General features: G+C 48.7%; 1 protein-coding gene across 1 annotated transcript; it reads right to left on the bottom strand.

Annotated features, from left to right (window-relative positions):
* Window positions 1–1996: 1996 nt before the first annotated feature.
* LOC309601519 (substance-P receptor-like) lies at window positions 1997–17963 on the bottom strand (the record flags this gene model as incomplete). Its single annotated transcript, XM_082334561.1, has 5 exons — window positions 1997–2288; window positions 2689–2885; window positions 3188–3338; window positions 7263–7457; window positions 17545–17963. The coding sequence occupies 5 exons, from the start codon at window positions 17961–17963 to the stop codon at window positions 1997–1999; spliced, it is 1254 nt and encodes a 417-aa protein (XP_082190687.1).
* Between the last annotated feature and the right edge of the window lie 343 nt (window positions 17964–18306).

The raw sequence follows: 18306 nt of genomic DNA, 5'->3' as shown, positions 1-18306 counted from the left end.
GTGGGGTGTATGGAGCAGATCTCTGCTTGCCTTATTCGGCTCTCTAGACCATTTCGAGATATTTGGTTTCATTTTAATTTTGAATTTGGGTTGGCAGCTGGTAGTAAATCAGAATTTGGCTCTGGTTTGTAGCACCTTCTCGTGTATTGGCAGCGCAGCACAGCACAGAGTTGGTGGGAAAAGTTTCCTAGTCCAAGCCTTGCGTTAAAACCCTTGGCATCGCCCATCCCTTCGATTGCTGCTGCCTGGGGCTGGTGTTTTTTTGCAAAACCAAATCCCCAGGCAGGCTCATGCCATTCCCCCTTCTCCAGGCTGCACGGCTGTGGGGAGCAGCAGCAAGGGAATATGTCTTAGGGTGACAAGAATAGTGAGAAGTGGAAGTTAAGCAGGAAAAAAAATAGCAGATTCCAGCGTGTGCGTGAAGCACAGTTTGTAACGTTGCGTAGTCACAGCAGTTGGGAAGAGCGTGGAAGTGGCTGGAAGAGCTCCTCCTCACTGATGGCACTTGGCAGGATTTGGGGTAAAAATGAAGATGACCATTCTTGTCAATCCACTTTTGCAGCCGTTTTGTTGCTCTTGGATCCATCTGTTTGCCCATTCATTTAATTTCTGCTGGAGTCATTGCTTAAATATGTGTATTTTTATCTCCAAGAACCATCATGGCTGGGGATTTATTAATGGCTGGATCTTCCAACAGCCAGTTTGGAGGCTGAATAGTTGAAAAGCTCCAGAAGCCAAGTTTGCCCACTTCTCATTTTATTTACTTTTTTTTTTCCCCTTTGAGTGTATGTTCATACATTTGCTGACCAAAGGAGCTCTTGGTATGAACAGCCCCAGTGAAAATTATCCATCATAACAGGACTAAAATATTAGATATATCCATGTACACATCATAAACTTAATGTTTTATGCAAAAGACAGGGGGATTAAAAGAAAAAACGTTCCCCTGATTAAAACAAAATCCAGAAAGTGGAAGTGAATCATTTCAACCCTCCTCTGAGTGAAAAACATCTGCAAAATTCTTGTCTCCCTTCAAACCTTGTATGCTGGCAAAACTTTGTTTTTCTGACGGAATCCTACCATGCCCCTTTCTGTGCAGCTCTAGACATTTCCAGGTTGTGAAAAACATTTCAGTATGGTCAGTCTCTTCTTCTCCAGACCTCCACAGACTCCCAAGATCTATCTGAGAGGCCTCACCTTGGGCCTTTTAGGAAATCACAGTGATTGCTTTTGGCACATATGGTTGATTAACAGCAACCAAAGTCTGGATCAGTTCAGAAATCCTTTTCAAGAGCCCTGTTTTGATGAGCTGTGTTGTGGAGTGGCAACAGAAGACCATCATGCAGAGGGATGCGGGTGCCAGAGATGAGTTGAGACTGTGCAGAAATGCCTGGATCTCGGTTGAAGCGCCGAGTGGCCAGTGGTGCCCCATGGATGCACAGGCTCCTGAAGCTGAAAACAGCATTTTTTGCTGGATTTTTGAATTGAATACTCCTCTGGATATTCAACCGAGAGTGACAGGGAGAATGAAATTAAAGGTGGGAGGAGGAAAGTGCAAGACTGGTTCATTTTCCTGTGGGGTGGGATGCACTGGGAGATCCCTGCTGCCTTGCAGAGAGCAGGGAAGCGCCTGCCAATATTGTACTTATGGTTTAGGAGAAAAACCCAGCTCTGTCCCATTTCTACATTCTATCCACCCAGCCGGTGTGTGGTGGGTTGGACAGGCAGCGAGCAAGGCGGAGGCCAGCCAAACCTCCCTTGTGTTTGGACACGAGCCACAGTGGAGCACATGAAACTAATCCAAAGCTTTTGCTCTCAGGCTTGCCCAAGGATGGTGAGCGAGCGGCACAGCAAGAGACAGTAAAACAGCACGGAAAAAAGCTGGCACATCACAAACCAGGGTGATGATGCTGGGTGGATTGAGCGCCGAAGCATCCCAGTGAGGGAAAGGGGATGGTGACACCCTTGTGAGCGGCCGACGGAGCTGGGGAGCTGCTTAGGTGAGCGTGTTGGAGTAGAAGCTGAAGCTTTCGGAGACCGTTTTGGAGTTGCTGCGGGAGGAGCTGTTTGACGTCATGTCTACGGAGAGACGCTTGGCCTTGCTGCTCTCCTCCAGCTCCTCTTCGGCCGCACCAACTGCCGAGGACACGGTGGTCTCTATCCGGCTGACCTTGTACATGCTGCTCTGTGTCTGCAGGTACCTGGCTGACTTCATTTCCAGGCCTTTGTATTCACTGGCGCTGACGAATGGGCACCACTGAAATGCATGTTTGAACCCCATGCGAAACCTGGGGGGATGGAAGAGATGGGGAAAGGCAGCAGTGAGGGATGTGGAGATGGCAAAAGGACCTCACTAGGAGTGGGAAGACAGAGCTAAGTGCTGCTAAACAACAACAAAAAATGCTGCTTTTCACTAAGGGGAGGCAAAAAACACTGATAAATCCCAATTAGGAGTCGGGACTGTTTTGATAGCTGCCCTCAAATCCCATACAGGCTTTAGGAAAGACTTATTTAGGTGAGTATTGTATTGTCCTTGCATCTGCTGGAAGCAGCCCCTGGCAGAGGATGGGACAGAATCATCCTGGAAAAACTCTCCGTCCATACTCTTCTCCATCAGACCCCTCTGTATCTCCCCCTCCTCCCCTCCCTGTTGCACCAAGATGCTGCCAAAAGTCACTCAAAACCCACCTGTTGTTGAGGCAGCAGTAGATGATGGGGTTGTACATGGTGGAGCTCATGGCCAGCCACATGATAGCCAGGTAGACCTGCTGGATGAACTTCTGCAGGTACCACTCAGGGTTGAAATACTGCAGGGTGAAGTAGATGTGGTAGGGCAGCCAGCACAGCACGAAGGTGCATACCACGATGATCATCATCTTCACTACCTGTGAGAAAAGAGGGCAGGGAAGCAAAGTCATCCATTGGACACCCCACAGGTGGGGTGTCACTCTTCAGAAGGGGCCACCTCTTTTGGCCTTGGAGACCTTTCCAACTGGGAACACATGGTCGACATCTTGGTTAAACCATGCACATTCATAGAGGACACACATCTGGAGGACACTCTGCTCCGTTAGCAACAACCATGCAACAAATCCTGACCTGTTTCCACCCCAATGAAGTATTTTTGGCTGTGGCTAGTTGGGATTGGGCATGAATTATGGCTCCAACTGTGCTCGGGGCTCCTTACCTTCCGCTTAGCCGAGACCTGCTCGTGGTAGCGGTCAGAGTTGTCACCAGGTATCTCGCTTGCCCAAAGGGTGATGCCAACCACAGTGTAGGCACATCCTATCACCAGAAGTGGCAAGAAGTAGATCAGGATGGTCATGCAGAAGTGATACCTAGAAAAAATGATGATCGTTGTGTGTGTCCTCTACCTATTCAGTCTTTTTCTTGCAAACCAAGCTTGAAGGCAAAGTGCTTCACAGGGGCAAAGAGAATTTGGCACAATTCCTGCAGACGTTGCCTGCAGAGCTCAGGCCGGGAAGGACTCCCTACTTTCACCCCAATCTTTTCCAAGCCTCTGCTGCCAGCCTTTAGCATCCTAGCACCCTCATGGGATGGGATGTAGAGGCCAGTGAAGAACTTGTGTTACCTTCATAAGGCAAGGATGTCTTAGCTGGAGTGGCTCTACTCTCAATTCTACTCTATTTACGCCCCAAATTATTCTAGAGATGAATGCTTGCTCTTATCACACCTTTTATCTGGTAGTCCTGCAGGAGCAAATGTGGGTTTTTTGACATATAAAGGATGGGAATATTAAGCTGAAGAAATAAAGGCTTTCCCTGCAGGGCAAACACTGGGTTTTGAATGCAGCTTGCCTGAATCCTGGTCCACCATCAGTTTAGCTGGGCTCAGGTGGCACAAGGCATAACCCCAGTCCCCCATAAACCCTTGTTGTGGAGATTTATTAAAACTTTTCTGTGAATTCAGTGGCTGGGTCAGTTCTCCAGGCTCATGGAAAGGGCAGGATCTTTGTGTCTGTTTATAACAGGTATAAATAAGCCCGAAATTGAATGAGAGGGTCTGGATTAAACTGTTAGCGCAGGCTTGAGACTGTTTTGTCGTGAAGTTGGTGGAGCTGTGGCAGGTTGCAATAGTCACTGGGATTGCAGTGGGTTCAGTGAAGATTTGTGTTAAATAGTAGTTGGTTTAAAAAGGAAAAAAATAATGCTGTTTTTAACAAACAGGATGGGGATGGACAGTTTGACCTTGCAGGTTCCTTCTTACCATCGTAGCTTGCAAAAACCTCTCTACCCTGCAGAAAGATGAGCAATAGCAGTACAGAAACACAGCTGGCTTGCACGGTGCCGGCTTGCAAAGCATCATGCGTTCCACCAGGTCTGGAGGTAATTTTATTCCAACAGCTTTAGGGTCTTTGCATGCATTTTTGGGGTGCGTGCCCGGCTCGAATGCAAGGTGCTGCATCTGTTCAAGGCAGTTCAGGCCTTGTAGCCATGCTCTGCTCTTGCCCTCACTCGTCCTCCCGGGAGCTTTGATTGAATGATATCTCCAAAGTGTAACGAATGGGTCAGGCTTGTGCCTGGTGCAACTCCCACAGGGAACGGGGTTGGCCCCGGACCCGTGCTGCCACGCCATCTCCTCCTTGTTTTGTACCTGCAATCTCATTTGGCCTCCTCTTTGCCCAGTGCTAATCGCATTTGAGCTGGATTTTGTAGGGCTGTTTTCTGTTTTGCTAATTAAAGAGGTGTCTCTGTGGCTCAGCAATGAAGATTTTGTTGTGGTTCCCATGTAATGCAGGGTCTTAAACCAGCTGCAAACAGCTGAGAGCAATGCAGAAATGCCCCAGAGGAGCTGTTAGATAACGTAAGCAAGACGGACCCTTATTTTCAGAGCTGCTTGGGCATGGTAGGGACAGGGATTTCCAAAGAGCCCTGGAACATTTTTTTTGGACCCTGGGCACTGAAAACCAGTCTCCATGTGAAACCATCTGTATGTTCTTCTGTCTACAAGAACTGCAGGATCAGAGCACTTAGAGAAGCCTGGGGTTTGTAATTTAAAGGTCTTCGATGTGGGGATTTAGGGTCTTGTATAAGATGGAGGAGCCCATAGGAGTTATGGGACAGTGATGGAGGAGGAGGGGGCTGCCATCTCCATTTGCCTTGCAAAGCCCAGATGGTTGCTGTGGGCTGTTATCTCCCAGAGAAGCTGGCGAGTGGAGTGGCTTTTCCTCTTCCCTTAACAAACCGAAATGGCAGCTAATGAAATTGGAATACATCAGACATCTATTTCGAAACCAAAAGCGGGAGAGGGAATCGGTGGTGAACAGCAGTGAGCAGCCACTGAATCGAATTGAGCTAAATTGCCGGCTCCTGTTGCAGGCACATCTTGCCTGCACCAAGGTCTTTGTCCGCTTCCCCCCATAGGACCAGGCTGAGAACGGGCACGTTTTCCCAGTGAAAAAACCTCATGTGCACATCCTGGCCTCTGACACCCTCTGCATGCCAGGGTTGTGCTTTCCGGGCTCCATTTGCCAAGAGAAAGGACGCCCCCAGTGTTGGGAAAAGTCCCCTATTTTCACTATGAACTGAAAAAATATTATTTTTCATCATGGCATTGCAAACAAGCCGGCTGCTGCCGGCGCCTTCCTTAAATAACTGCACCAAGGCTATGCGAGCAGGGGAGGGTGTTTGACAGTGACCCAGCCACCTGTCCCTGCAAAGTTATTTTGGGGCAGTAAAATAACATCTCGGGCTCTGCCGGGCTCTGTGCTGTGCAAGTGAGTTCGCACGGTTTGGAGAGACGCTGCTGAGCTGCAAGTTATTTTCAATCCCCACCAAATATTTGGGGTTTGGCTATTTAAAAGCTGCTGCTTAGCATCTGCTTTCCCAGCTTTCCTGGCTTCCCTCATCTGTCTGCAGAGCCCCTGGCTCGCCGAAGAGCACGGGATGCTCAGGCTTTGAAGCGGTGCCTGGCTTCCAGTGGCAAATCATTCATAGGTTAATGGTGGCATTTTTCTCTTGAATTAGCTATTTGAAAAAGCGACGGCCCCAGCGTACAGCTGAACAACAAATGATCTGTCAAAGCCAGGCCCTGAGCTTGCACTGGTTGCTGCTTTGGTCCAAGGGGGCTCAGCCCCATCCCAGCCATGCGGGCTGTCTAAGCCAGCGGCATTTCTTCGCACTGGCTGTATTTATTGTGGTGGCCCAGAATAATTAAGGTTGGAAGACACCTCTGGAGATCAGCTGGGCCAGCCCCAGCTTAGTTCTTGCCTTACCTGCCTTGCAATGTAAGTAAATAAGATGATAATAAATGATAGTGTCCAGCTCTCTGCAACCCGCCACTCGCTGCGGACTGGCAGACTCATCTCATTTGTCTTGCAGAGAGACCTTCGCCAGGCTCAGGTTGGCTTTAAACACCTCTCCGTGTGTGTGTGTCCCCTGCTTCACAGCCCTAATTCATTGCTCCACGGGACTGGAGATCACAAATGCCTTCCCCCCTTTTTCCTTAACGCATGACATTCAACTTGCTGCATGACTTGTGACTTCAAAGAGCAAACCACGGAGGACAGCTGTGCTGGCAGACCAGTGGGGTTGCCCAGACCCTTTGGAAATGCTAGGTTTAATTAGCTGGCCCCTTAACGGGAAGGAAGGAGATTCCTGCTGAGCCCTCCTTACCCAGCATTTGCCTCCCAGCCTGAGCTGATGCCACAGAGCCCCTTTTTGTAGCTTGTTTTTTAAGCCATCAAGTGAATTTTGGGGCATTTGGACTCAGTAAATCCCAAACCATTTTTTTTTTTCTGTTATTGCCTGGCCAAGATACCCCTGCTAAAACCCTATTTACCTCTTACAGGAATAACTCTCGCCCTAGGAAGCCTTTAGAGAGATGGATTGCAGGAAAAGTGCTGCAAAAACCACAACCATACCTGTATGAATAAGCCCCTGGGGGCAATGCAAACCCCATCCCCACAGCGAAAATATTGCATCTTAGCAGTTTTACATGAGTTTCCCTGGAGGATGAGCATCCAAGAAGAGCAGGGAGCATGGCACAGCATGGGGCAACGTTTAGACCACAAGCAGCACTAAACTCGCCTTAATTAACTTTAATGTGCCCCAAGATGATATAGATGGAGATTTTGCTACTGTCGACTACATAGCACTGGCCCTCGCTAGGGTAGGGGGAGGATTTCCCCATCCCAAGGATCTCTGAGCCATTCCCATCCTTCCTCGCTTCCTTTTTTTGTACTTTTTTTGTGTTTTTTCTGTACAGTGACTTGTCCCCACTGCCAGAAAAGTTCAACTCACGTTTTTCCATACACATTGGTGGTGTGCTCTGGCCACTCCACCAGACACACCAGCCGGCCCGGCAGCTCGTCCATCACCGAGTAGTAACCCTGGGGGAAAGCCAGCAGGAAAGCCAGGAGCCAGATGATGCCGATGACCACCTTGGTGGTGGTGGCCGAGAGTCGGGGTTGCAGCGGGTGGATGATAGCCATGTACCTGCAAGGTGGGAAAAGGAGAAATCAAGGCTGGAAAGCCCTGATGTTGCAGCTTTTGGGGCTGTTTTAAGTCTCCCTTTCATGGGAATCGTACTTTTGACACCCCCTTAATGCATCCTGGCAGCCCCTCACTCAGCACAATACAAACAGCATTGAATAATCCCTTTATGGACGATTGCCCGGCCAACGCTCTAATTTTCTTGCAGCATCTTACCCTTGAGATTTGAATCCCGTTTGAGACGCTCATTGACTTTTAGCCGAAAAACAGCTTCGCTAATGCAACCAGCAACCAGCTGCTTCTGCAAAGACCAATTTGTACGAAGCCAGCCACAATGCTGCCATCTGGCAGCAGCCGTTTTGGCAGCGCCTGGTAGTTTTGTGCCCGCGCAAAATCATGTCTCTACAGTAGATCACAGTGCCAAGTGTTACAGGAGGAGAACCAAAAATAAGAGTGCTGGACAAGCGTGGGATGGGTGATCTGAGATGCCACCTATATCTGCCCGGCTCCTGGGCTCTTTCCCTCGAACATCAGTCGTCATACATGAGGAAAGCTCCAGTGGTGATGAGGTGGATTGAATTTATCCCTCTGCAAATCTGGTTTTGCAAAGCTGGCAGCAGCCAGCAGCGCTGTAAGGATTAAGTGAGAACATCACAAATTTTTTATTTCCCCCCTGCTCCCCGTCAAGCTTTGGGAAGAGGAGAAACATTGCATCGCTCTGCATGTGTTATTGCCTGAGGCGTTTGCAGCCTCCTCTATTTCTCTCTTCATCCCTTCTCCGTTCAGAAGATGGACAGTTATTTCTTTTAATTTTTTCCTAGATGGCAAATATTCCCTGTGTTGCATTTTTGGGTGTCCACTTGCAGGGGCAAAGACATAGGGATTAATATGTAAATACGCAGGAGGTACTACCATCAGCTCTTCCTCTGCCCCAGGGTACCAAACCTTATCAGCTTTGTGCAGCTGAAAATCCACCTAATCCACCTGATAATTATCCCTCAAAAATCTGTTTGGTACTTGAAATCAAAGCTGGTTAGAAAGAGCCATGGCAATGGGTGTTAGTGCTGCTCTGGCACAGCGGCTGGTGATGCATCAAGGTCTCCTGGTTTCTGCATCCATGTTTCTCATTTCTTCCTTATCGTACTTGCGATCGGCTTCCCGGGACCTTGCAAGGACTTGTCTCCTTCCTCTTCCTCATCCTTCAAACGCCTGGTGTTGGCTGAGCCCCTCGTTAGTGGGTTTGCTGAGCTGGATGAGGTTTGGGTGGGCTTTATCACGGGGTTCAGAGCACGTTACCCTGGGTTTATGCTCCCAAGCAGCAAGAAGTCTGTGTGCCCAAGTTTGCTGCCAGTGCTCAACCTGATGGTTCAAGCTCAAGCATGGAAATGGTGGAAAACGAGGGGTTTCCACAAAAGTTGGGCCATTTCTGTTGAAATACTTGCTTGGAGAAACATCTGAGGCTGAGACCTCGGGAAAGCAAAAGCCAGCGCTTGATTGCAACCAGCCAGAAATGCTTTTACATCTCTGACCTTGCTTCTGCCAGTGCATTTCGGAGGACTTTCCTCATCGGTTTAAAGCACTTTGCAGCTGCAGAAGCCCTCATGGTTGATAAAAAAATCCAAATAATTGCTGTAACGATGAACTAAACCCCACCTGCATCGCCTAGAGACCTTTCCAAATGCCATCGGCTTGTCTGCAGTGCTATCTTGTGGTGGAAAGGAGATGGCAAAATTCATCTGACCACACTAGCGTTGCAAGGACAGGGTCAGGGAGGCAGGAGGGAGCGAGCTAGCGGTGCTTGGGGGAAAACTGGCCCCAAATCCTATTTTTTGGCAGCAATTCCTAAACCATCGGTCCCGAGTGACCTCTGAAATATTCCCTCGGGGATGCTCTGGGTTCAGCCGCCCATCAGGATTAAAAATGAGGATAATAACAGTTTTCCCAGACAGGGGCTCTGACGGGGAAGAAAAAAATGTAATAAAAAGGGTCTGGGCTGCTTGGAGGAGCTGGTATTACAGACCATAAAAATACTGGAGATAGATGGAAATGTACAAACATCCTGAAAATAATTAGACCATTATTTCATATTAAAATATTGTAAAATTATATAATAATTGTATCACTAAGCAGAAAATTGTCCTAACATTTTAATAACTGCTTCCCTTTTTTTTCCTTTTTTCTTCTTTTTTTTCCCTTCTCCTTGACAAGAACATTTGATGCAAAATCAAACCGGGGAGAGGCGGGGAGCAGAGAATATGGTTTCGTGGCTGCCTTAGCTCAGATGACAGCCGCCGTCTTGCTTGTATTGGGGTAGAAAAGCATCGGTACAGGGAGCAAACCAGATAGGTCAAGGGGTAATGGCTTTCAACTGAAAGAGGGTAGATTTAGATTAGCTATAAGAAATAAATTCTTCACTCTGAGGGTGGTGAGGCACTGGAACAGGTTGCCCAGAGAAGCTGTGGCTGCCCCATCCCTGGAAATGTTCAAGGCCAGGCTGGATGGGGCTTTGAGCAACCTGGTCTAGTGGAAGGTGTCCCTGCCCATGGCAGGGGGGCTGGAACCAGATGATCTTTAATGGCCCTTCCAACCCAAACCATTCTATGATTCTATGATTCTTTTGCCTTCTTCCAGTGCTGGGTCCGTTGTGCTCAAATAACTCATTTCCTTGCAGACCGGTTGGACTTCCCATGTTTCTCTACCCAATAGGTTTGTGTGTATTCCTGTCTTTGAATTTTTGGGTTTTTTTTGCCACCACTGGATCTTTTTTTTGCATCCAGAACACAGGTCCCAAAAAGCCAGTTTGCTTTCTTGCAATTCTGCTCAGTTTTGAGCCAAACCCTCCCCCGTGGTACGTTTCTACGGCGGGGTTTTGGATAATAAAATCTTCCTTCTGAGCAAGCAAATGCAAAGCAGAAAAGCAACCCTGTGCTGTGGAGCCGTACCACGGGTACACCCAGGTTGTCTTCTCCCCTCCACGTAGGTTCGATCTCCCAGGCAAGGCTGTGGTAGGTGCTGCAGCCGAACCTCCATCAATCACTTCTTAGCAGGGCAGAAAAATGACATGTCAATCGTGACTTGGCCTTTCGGCAAAAAAAGCTTGCCAATCTATTTCTTTTTTATTAAAACAAACAAGTTTGCATTCAAATGGAAATGCAGAGCACGGGCACTGGATGCAGCTGCAATGCCCCGGGGTGTCTGCAAGGTTCTGGCAGGTGTTCGGCCCCGTGCATGGTTTTGCAGCGCTGGGCACAAAAGGCATCGATCAGAGCTTAAGTGCCAGGAAGCCGCTGCCCTCCTTGGCTCGGCCACGCAGGTCCCGACCACGCTGGCGAGAAGCAGGCTCTTGAAAGCAAGGCTAATGAGTTTATTAGCTCATATTTCTCCTTGCAAAGTGCCTCTGTGGCCCCACTCTGCCCATCTCCCTAAGATGCTGTATCCTGTTGGAGAGATTTATTTTTTTTCTTTGCTGTTCAAGATGGCGGTTTTCCAATCCATAAAAAAATTGGGTGTTGCAGTTTGCTAGGGATGGTCATTTGCGGGAGGTGAGGAAGAGGAGCACGTCCCTATGTGAGCATCCTGCCCTTGCCACTGTGGCGGGTGACGAACCACCATGGGGTCTTCAAGTCCTAATTTTTCATAGGGAATTGGCTCTTGGTTGAGGATTTAAGGGCAAATTTCCTGCGTTAGGGAAAGGCTTTGTTCCCTGTGCAGGCAGCGCATGGGGGTAGCGCTGGGAACGGGGCCATTTGCCTGCAGAAGATGTTGGGTTGGGAAGACTTAATGATACCTGTTCCTCAAAATAAAATAATCTGCAGTTGCTCTCCTGTCAGATGGCAGCACCATGTTCAAGTGCAAACCATCGTTAAGTTTTGCAAGCTCAGGGTTGCCCAGCTCCTTGCAGGAGGGACCTGTGCAGCTGCATTTTCCTTGCACCTTTCCCACCGTGTTTAATGTTTTAAATCCACCATATTGAATGGGCTTGGCACTAAAGCACACAACTTTACACCAGACGCTATTTGATGACATTGGTAATGCTGTTTGCTGTTGTTTAAATATTTTATTGTGTTTTGGGAGGGTGTTACCATGATGATACAATGGCATTTGAATACAACGTTGTACCAGGGTAGCTCTGAGCGTATCTGTTATTAAATAGATACTGCATTCGAGGCAGTGTAGCCATCTATTAATTGCATCTGGAAATCTGGAGTCTGCCTGGATAACTAACATTACACAATTGTTTCCACCCTCATGGAGATGAGATTAATATAATAGCAAAAATTTATGAAGCATCTTTCATCCCAGAGTTTCCTTATCTGCTTCATTAAGTAATAAGCATACGACAGATAACAGATGAGTAACCAATCGGATGCAGGGTTTGTGCTGTGTTTTTTATTGCACAATGATTTCCTGTCCTGAGCAAAGAGGGGTTTAGTGCAGAGTCAGTCCTGGGGGAGTTTGCAACCAAGTCAGAGCAGATGCCCCAAACTGAGGTGGATCAAATGCCTCCAGCATGACTCCGGGTCCTTCCTACCCAAGAAACGAAAAGCTGCTCCGTTGAGAAAAACCTGCTTTTTTGCTTTCTGCAAGGATTGTGTCACAACAGTGTGGATGCAAAAATACCGTCCCTCCAGCAGGTTTGCATAGCGAAGCTTGGCCTCATCACACTGGCCCCAAATAGCTCGTATCTGGATGACGGCCGAGGAGGCTAGCTGAGCCCTGCGTGCTTGAAACACGATGCTGGGGACGAAGGCGCTGCAAGCAGCTGCTTCCTCCCATTTATTGCTTTGGCATCAAACAGCGACCGTCCAAAGCGAGGGACGGACAGTGCGCTCCTGCCCCAAGACCTGAGTGATGCGCAACGCTCGGCAAAGCGTCTTCGTCAAGCAGGAGGCTGCAGGTTTCTCACTTGCATTTCCCTGGAGCACTGATACGCACAGCATCTTTCCCTTTTGAAAGCAGTTCAGTATTTCCTTTGAGCGCAATCGAAAAGGAGGTGTTATCCACCACCAAACAGCGACCTGAGTTACACTGACAGCTTTGCAAAACTCCTCTGCCTTCCTGCACAACACCTCTTGCATTGCAAACCCCATGGGCACGCTCGGTTTTAAAAGCCAAATCCAGGCGAAACAGGATCAAACCCCAGTTAGTTGCAGCAGGCTGTTAAGGAAGCGTAGAGCTCCCTCCTGCTTTCACTGCGTTTGCTGACAGCACTGGGATGGGATGGGATGGGATGGGAGAAGAGGACCCAAGGCACAACCCAGCCCCGCTGAGAGACTCTGCAGATGCTGTTGTTCGAGGCGCCTATATGACCTTATCAACCCATTAGTCCTGGCACTGGTTTAGAGCTGTAGAGTGTAGGGGGAGAACAAAAATCACACGAAATGCAGGGCTGGTGACTCATGAGACCTGGCGCTCTTAGTGCATGGGTGGTTCCCACTGGGCCACTGAGGAATTAAGAATAAATTAAGGAATAAATTAAGAAAGCCATCGGATAAACAAAATATCTCACCAGAGGCCCTCAAACTCTGCTTGTGGCAGCGCCCAGCTTGCAGATGAGCACCGTGATCACCCCAAAAGCATGTCTAAAACCTGAGTCTCCTGCATCTCCCAGCCACCAAACTGTCACTAATTCATCTTAGTTCTATATTTATTGCCATGGGAATTTCAAGCCCCCTCTTCTTTCCAAAGGAAAGGGAGAAAAAAGATGTAATTTATTTTTTGACAGGCTGAATTCATATCTAGTAGGTATTGGGGGGGATTAATTCTGGTTAATACCCATCAGATCAGAGACTACTGCTGGGAGCAGGGGCATAAACCAGCCTTGATGAGTGACCCCTTACTAAGGCGGTCCCTTGTCCATCCCCATCCCCCTGCTTTCTAACCCCAGCTGGGAGATCAGTGCTTCGAGCCAGCTCCGTGCTGGGTATCCAGCAGCTTCGTAGGGTTTTTGCTGTGTTCAGTGATGCTTGATTTTTCAGGAATGTAAAAAGCTGCTTTGGTTATTGCTAGCTGGTGCGTAGGCAATGCCGCAGGGCGGCCAGTGCAGGGACTGCTGGCCCTAAACCCGGGCTCCTTTCGCTTCCCCCTTGCTCTGCCATCATCCAAATTACATCCCAACAGAGAAAAAGATTACACAGCGCTGGGTGCAGATCAAAGTCCTGCTCTGTAAACCCCAGAAGCCCATTAAGTCAAAATTAAAAAAAAACCCTGGTGCTATATTAGGGTGTAAATGACTAATTAATCTGTCTGTGCGCTGATGTAATTTGTCCTCTCTGGAGGGTTTCTTCCTGCAGTAATCACCTCTTGGGGAAGGCATGGGGTCGCTGAGCTGGCGAATATGTTCCTGATATTCAGCTGGTTTGTCCGACCTGGGAGTTCAAGCTTGCAAGCAGTAAATAATTTTCTGAGCCAGTTTCACCGCTGCAAATAATACGGGGTTGGGGAGATATTAAGAGGTCTCGGCTGCAGACTAGCAATTTAGGAGCTGCGGTGGTGAATGAAGGTTCGCAGATTTGATGTTTCTTCTGCAGCACCTGCTGGCAAATTGATGGATCTTAAGGCACCTAATATAATTTGATAAGCCATTTGGAAACAAAAAAGGGAATATAAAGAAGATCCCAGTTTGATTGCCCAACCTTGCATGTTGGTCTGGCAGCGTTGGTGCTGGTGGAGGTCGGAGAGGGGGCTCTTTTAATGAGCAAAAGCAGCAAGTTGGTCTAGGAGTTGCAGGAGATTAGTCCCACTGTATGTCTCTTTTATAGCTGCTTTAGAGCAGAGGACTCTCTGCAGAAAGAGAGGAATCGCTTTGTATTAAATAGCCCAAGTGCTGCACAGTCTGTCTTCACCCTGAGTTCATGGCAGGGCGCTCACCCTTCTCATCAGTATTTGTTCAGTCTGCGGTGTTTTCAGCTTAGCTCACTTAAAGTTTTGAGATCAGAGATGATATTTTTTCTGATTCTGCAAGTAATCTGGGATCTTCACCTTCAGTCACATTCCTGGTTGTCCACCATCACAGAAACTCATTCCTCTGTCTGAAGTTTGCTAACAGTGCGGGCAAGTGGTGGTGCTCAGAAATGAATCCAGGTCCCAAGGAGAGAGAAAATATCAACAGTTTATCTAATGATGCTCCATCCCATGTGCCACAGACATTGCAATTTAGGGATGTCCAGAGTTGTTTTTTTTTTTCTCTAAGTGTGGCTGCAAATTAGCTTGGACTCACCATGGGCACTGCTGGGCTCTCGCTTTTCCTGGAAGATTGGAAAAAAACAGGATTTTCTGTCTTTCTCTTTCAAGTGGATTAATTCACAAGGGGAGTTTGAAGCCAGAAAGGGATATGTGATGTGCTCTGGAACCGATACGCCCAAAACCGAAGGACCTGGCAAATTTTATAGTGCCAAAGCGAGCTGTTTGGCCCCACTTCTGCAGGGTGCTGAGAAGCAGCATTATGGCTTTTCCTGAGGAGACTTTACAAGCTGCCAGCCTTGATTCCTGAATTTCCTGCTATTGTTGCAGGGTTCAGAATAACACTTTTTATGTTTTCAGAGTGTTTGTGCCCAGGCTGAAATAGGTCCTGGTGAAAGGGCAGATGGTCTAGCTTCAAGCAAAAGCTTTTTTTTCTTGCATAAACCCATGGCAGGTTCTGCAAAAAAAAAAGCCATTGGGAGAATCAAACCCACTTCCCCACTCGTTCTCTCAATGACTCTGTTACGGCTGTGTGGTAACAAGGCGGTTTTGTATCCTCCAGCGAGCACGTTCTGGAAATTGCTTGCAGAAAGCACAAGCAGAGATGATTTAGGGGAGCAATCTGCAGACTGATGCTCCTCTGAGGCTTCAGACTCCGTATCCAACTGCTCTGATAGATGGCTTAATACACTTCGGGAACACGAGGCACATTCAATTCTGCTTTCCTAGTTTTTGATGAAAATCAGAACTGCAGTCATGTTTGATTTCAGATACATCCTGGCTGTGAATATAATCTGTTTTGCTGAGCCTACCTGGCTCTGCTGCTCCGAATCCAGGTACTTGCTTTCCTTGTTCCCGCACAGCTCTTTGCTGCTTGCCAGGACAAATTCTTCCCTTTTGGGTTCCCTGAAAAAGTTTCTGCATTTCATGCATTTAAGTTGCTATTGCCAGGTCTCAGACACAGGAAAACAAGCAATTTTCCAGCCCTTGGAGATGTTGTTGTGTGCTGCTTGCCTGGAGGGGCAGAGGATGGGCTTTGCTGCCTTCATCTTCCAAATTTCCCACCTCGCAAGAAAGAAATGCAGCAGGTAGCCCTGTGCAGGAGGTGTTTGCACACTGAGGCTGCAGCTTCTTTTGAGTCCTTCTTGGTTTTTGCTTGGGTTTTGCAGCCCAGCCATGGGAAACCCAAGCCTCTGTTAAGAGTTTGCAGATGCAAGAAGAAAGCTGGAAATACCAATTCCCCTCAAAAATTCAGCCCCAGGCTCCCAGACCTGCCTTTGCTCCCCGTTTTACACATGCTCTTCCAGCTTCCCCTGGCAGATTTGCTTTTCTGATTATTCTGGGGTGTGGACCGAAGGCTAAAAACCAAACTATTAAAAAAAAAATATCTCTCTAATTCATCCTAACCTGAAAGGGGCTTTCCTGGCCAATCCCCAATATCCTCCAAATGCAGATGCTCCTGAAACAGAGCCACCAACACCATCGGGTAGGAACAGAGCCACGCTGGTACTATTCCTCTTTTTATTTATTACTGCCTAAATTCTTCTCACATCTCTGGTATGAGAACTTGGCTATGTCCGATTTATTTTGGGGAGAGGGTCTTGTAACCACTCCAGAGCAAAACAAAACCTGAGCCTGTTTTTAACGACTAGAGAGCACCATCCATCTCAGGCTCTGTTTCCCAAGCTGTCAGTGCGTGAGTTGTGGCAGCACTATAATTTCTCATAGGGAAATATCCGTGCCAGTTTGTGCAGCACTTAGACATCAGCTCAAAATGTGCTGGCATACGGCAATGCAAATCTCCTCCCTCCCCCCTTTGCATGTATCCCCAGCCAAAATGCCTTTTACTCCCCGGGAAGAAGGACCAAAAGGAGGTGTTGCAGAGCTGAGCTGTCTTCGGGAAATATGTTGCGTTGGAAAAATCTGTTGCGCTTGAAATGCCGGTACTCAAGAGGGAATTGCAAAGCTGTTATCTCTAGCACTGGTGTGAAAATGCCATCAAATAAAAGATTTCTTGGAGGGGGAGAGAAGAGAGGGGAGCTGCGCACTGGAGGTGCTTGGTGCATGGCTGTTTTGTGTCCCTCGACTCCTGGCGCATCCCTCTGCGGAGAAAAAGGCAGCGTCCCCTGTGCCATCACACCCCGCTGAGCACTTGCTGAACTTTTGATCATGGCAAAATGCAAGTGGGATCTTGCTCTGCCGGCAGTCCCCAGCCATCGGGCAGCACTGGCAGAAACCAGGCAGTGAAAAAAACCCAACTAAGCTGAGCTGGCTGCAGCCAAACGAGAGAAATCCCTGGCACCTACCTCTCCCCCATGACCCCCACTAATAAAATCAAGGTGGGTTTGCTTGGGGGGGACATGCCGACACACAATGCGACAACACGCTCGCCAAGTCAAGATGCCTTTCCCGAGCCTGAGCTTCTCTCTGAGGCTTCTTAGGTCGTTCTCAACCCAGACCAAGCAACACAAAACAGCTCCTGCAGCACAGCAGAGGCACGTCCGACACAGGCATGTATTTTATGTCATGAGGTGATGCCGTTTTGTGCTAAATATTGCGTTTGCTTTTAAATGAGGAGGTTGGGAAAGGAATGGATGGCTCTGCAGAGGAGCTGGGAAGGGAGAGGACAGCGATGCTACAAATGCACACCCAAGACACGCTACCAACATGCACGGGGGTTACAGTGCCTTTTCTCGAGCTCCTTTCGCAGAGCTGACAAAGGATTCCCAAAGCCACCTGCAACCAGGGCGGGGAGAGGGATTATTTCTAGCCTGCTTTTACCAAAACGAGATTTATTTTAATTGCAATGTTCTACCATAACCGGAGATCAGACGGAGCTGAGCACAGCACCCAGGTGGGGCAGACCTGGGTGCCGGGGAGGGTTTGGGGTTTGACGCTCAGAGCTCACCTGTCCAGGGCGATGGCCATCATGGAGTAGATGCTGGCAAAGACGGCAGCGATGGGGAAGAAGTTGTGAAACTTGCAGTAGAGCAGCCCGTAGTACCACTCGTTGTGGATGGCGTAGGTGAAGTTCACCACCGTGTTGAAGGCGGACATGGAGGCTTCGGCGAAAGCCAGGTTCACCAAGAAGTAGTTGGTGATGGTGCGCATCCTCTTGTGAGCCAGGATGATCCACATCACCACCACGTTCCCCACCACTGACACCACCACGATGAGGGCATAAGCGACAGCCCACAGGGCCACCTGCCACGGGGGCTGCACGAACTGGTTCGAGAAGGACTTGTTCATTCGAACTGATTTGTTCAGAGAGGCGTTGAACAGCCACTGGTGCTCCAGCTCAGCTTCCAGCAGCAGAGTGTTATCCATCGCACCACGATGCAGCCAGACCAGGCACACGGATGCTTTGGGGTGCAGGTCCCTCCTGGTTTAGGGTGCAGCAGGATCAGGATACAACAAGTTTGGGGCACACGGCTATTTTGGGGGTACAGGTCCCTCCTGGTTCACAGTGCAGCCATTTTGGGGTGCACAGCTGGTTCAGGGCATAGGACCCTTCTGGTTCAGGGTGCAGTTGGTTTGGAGTGCATGGCTAGTTTGGGGTGCAGGTCCCTCCTGTCTCTGGGTGCAGCTGGAGCAGGGTGCCCAGCCATGTCAAGGCACACTGCTGGTGCAGGGCACGGGTCCCTCCTGGTTTGGGCACAGCTGGACTGGG

The sequence above is a fragment of the Platalea leucorodia genome (assembly GCF_965183815.1).
Source record: "Platalea leucorodia genome assembly, chromosome: W".
Lineage (NCBI taxonomy): Eukaryota > Metazoa > Chordata > Aves > Pelecaniformes > Threskiornithidae > Platalea > Platalea leucorodia.
This window is presented reverse-complemented; position numbering and strand designations above follow the sequence as displayed.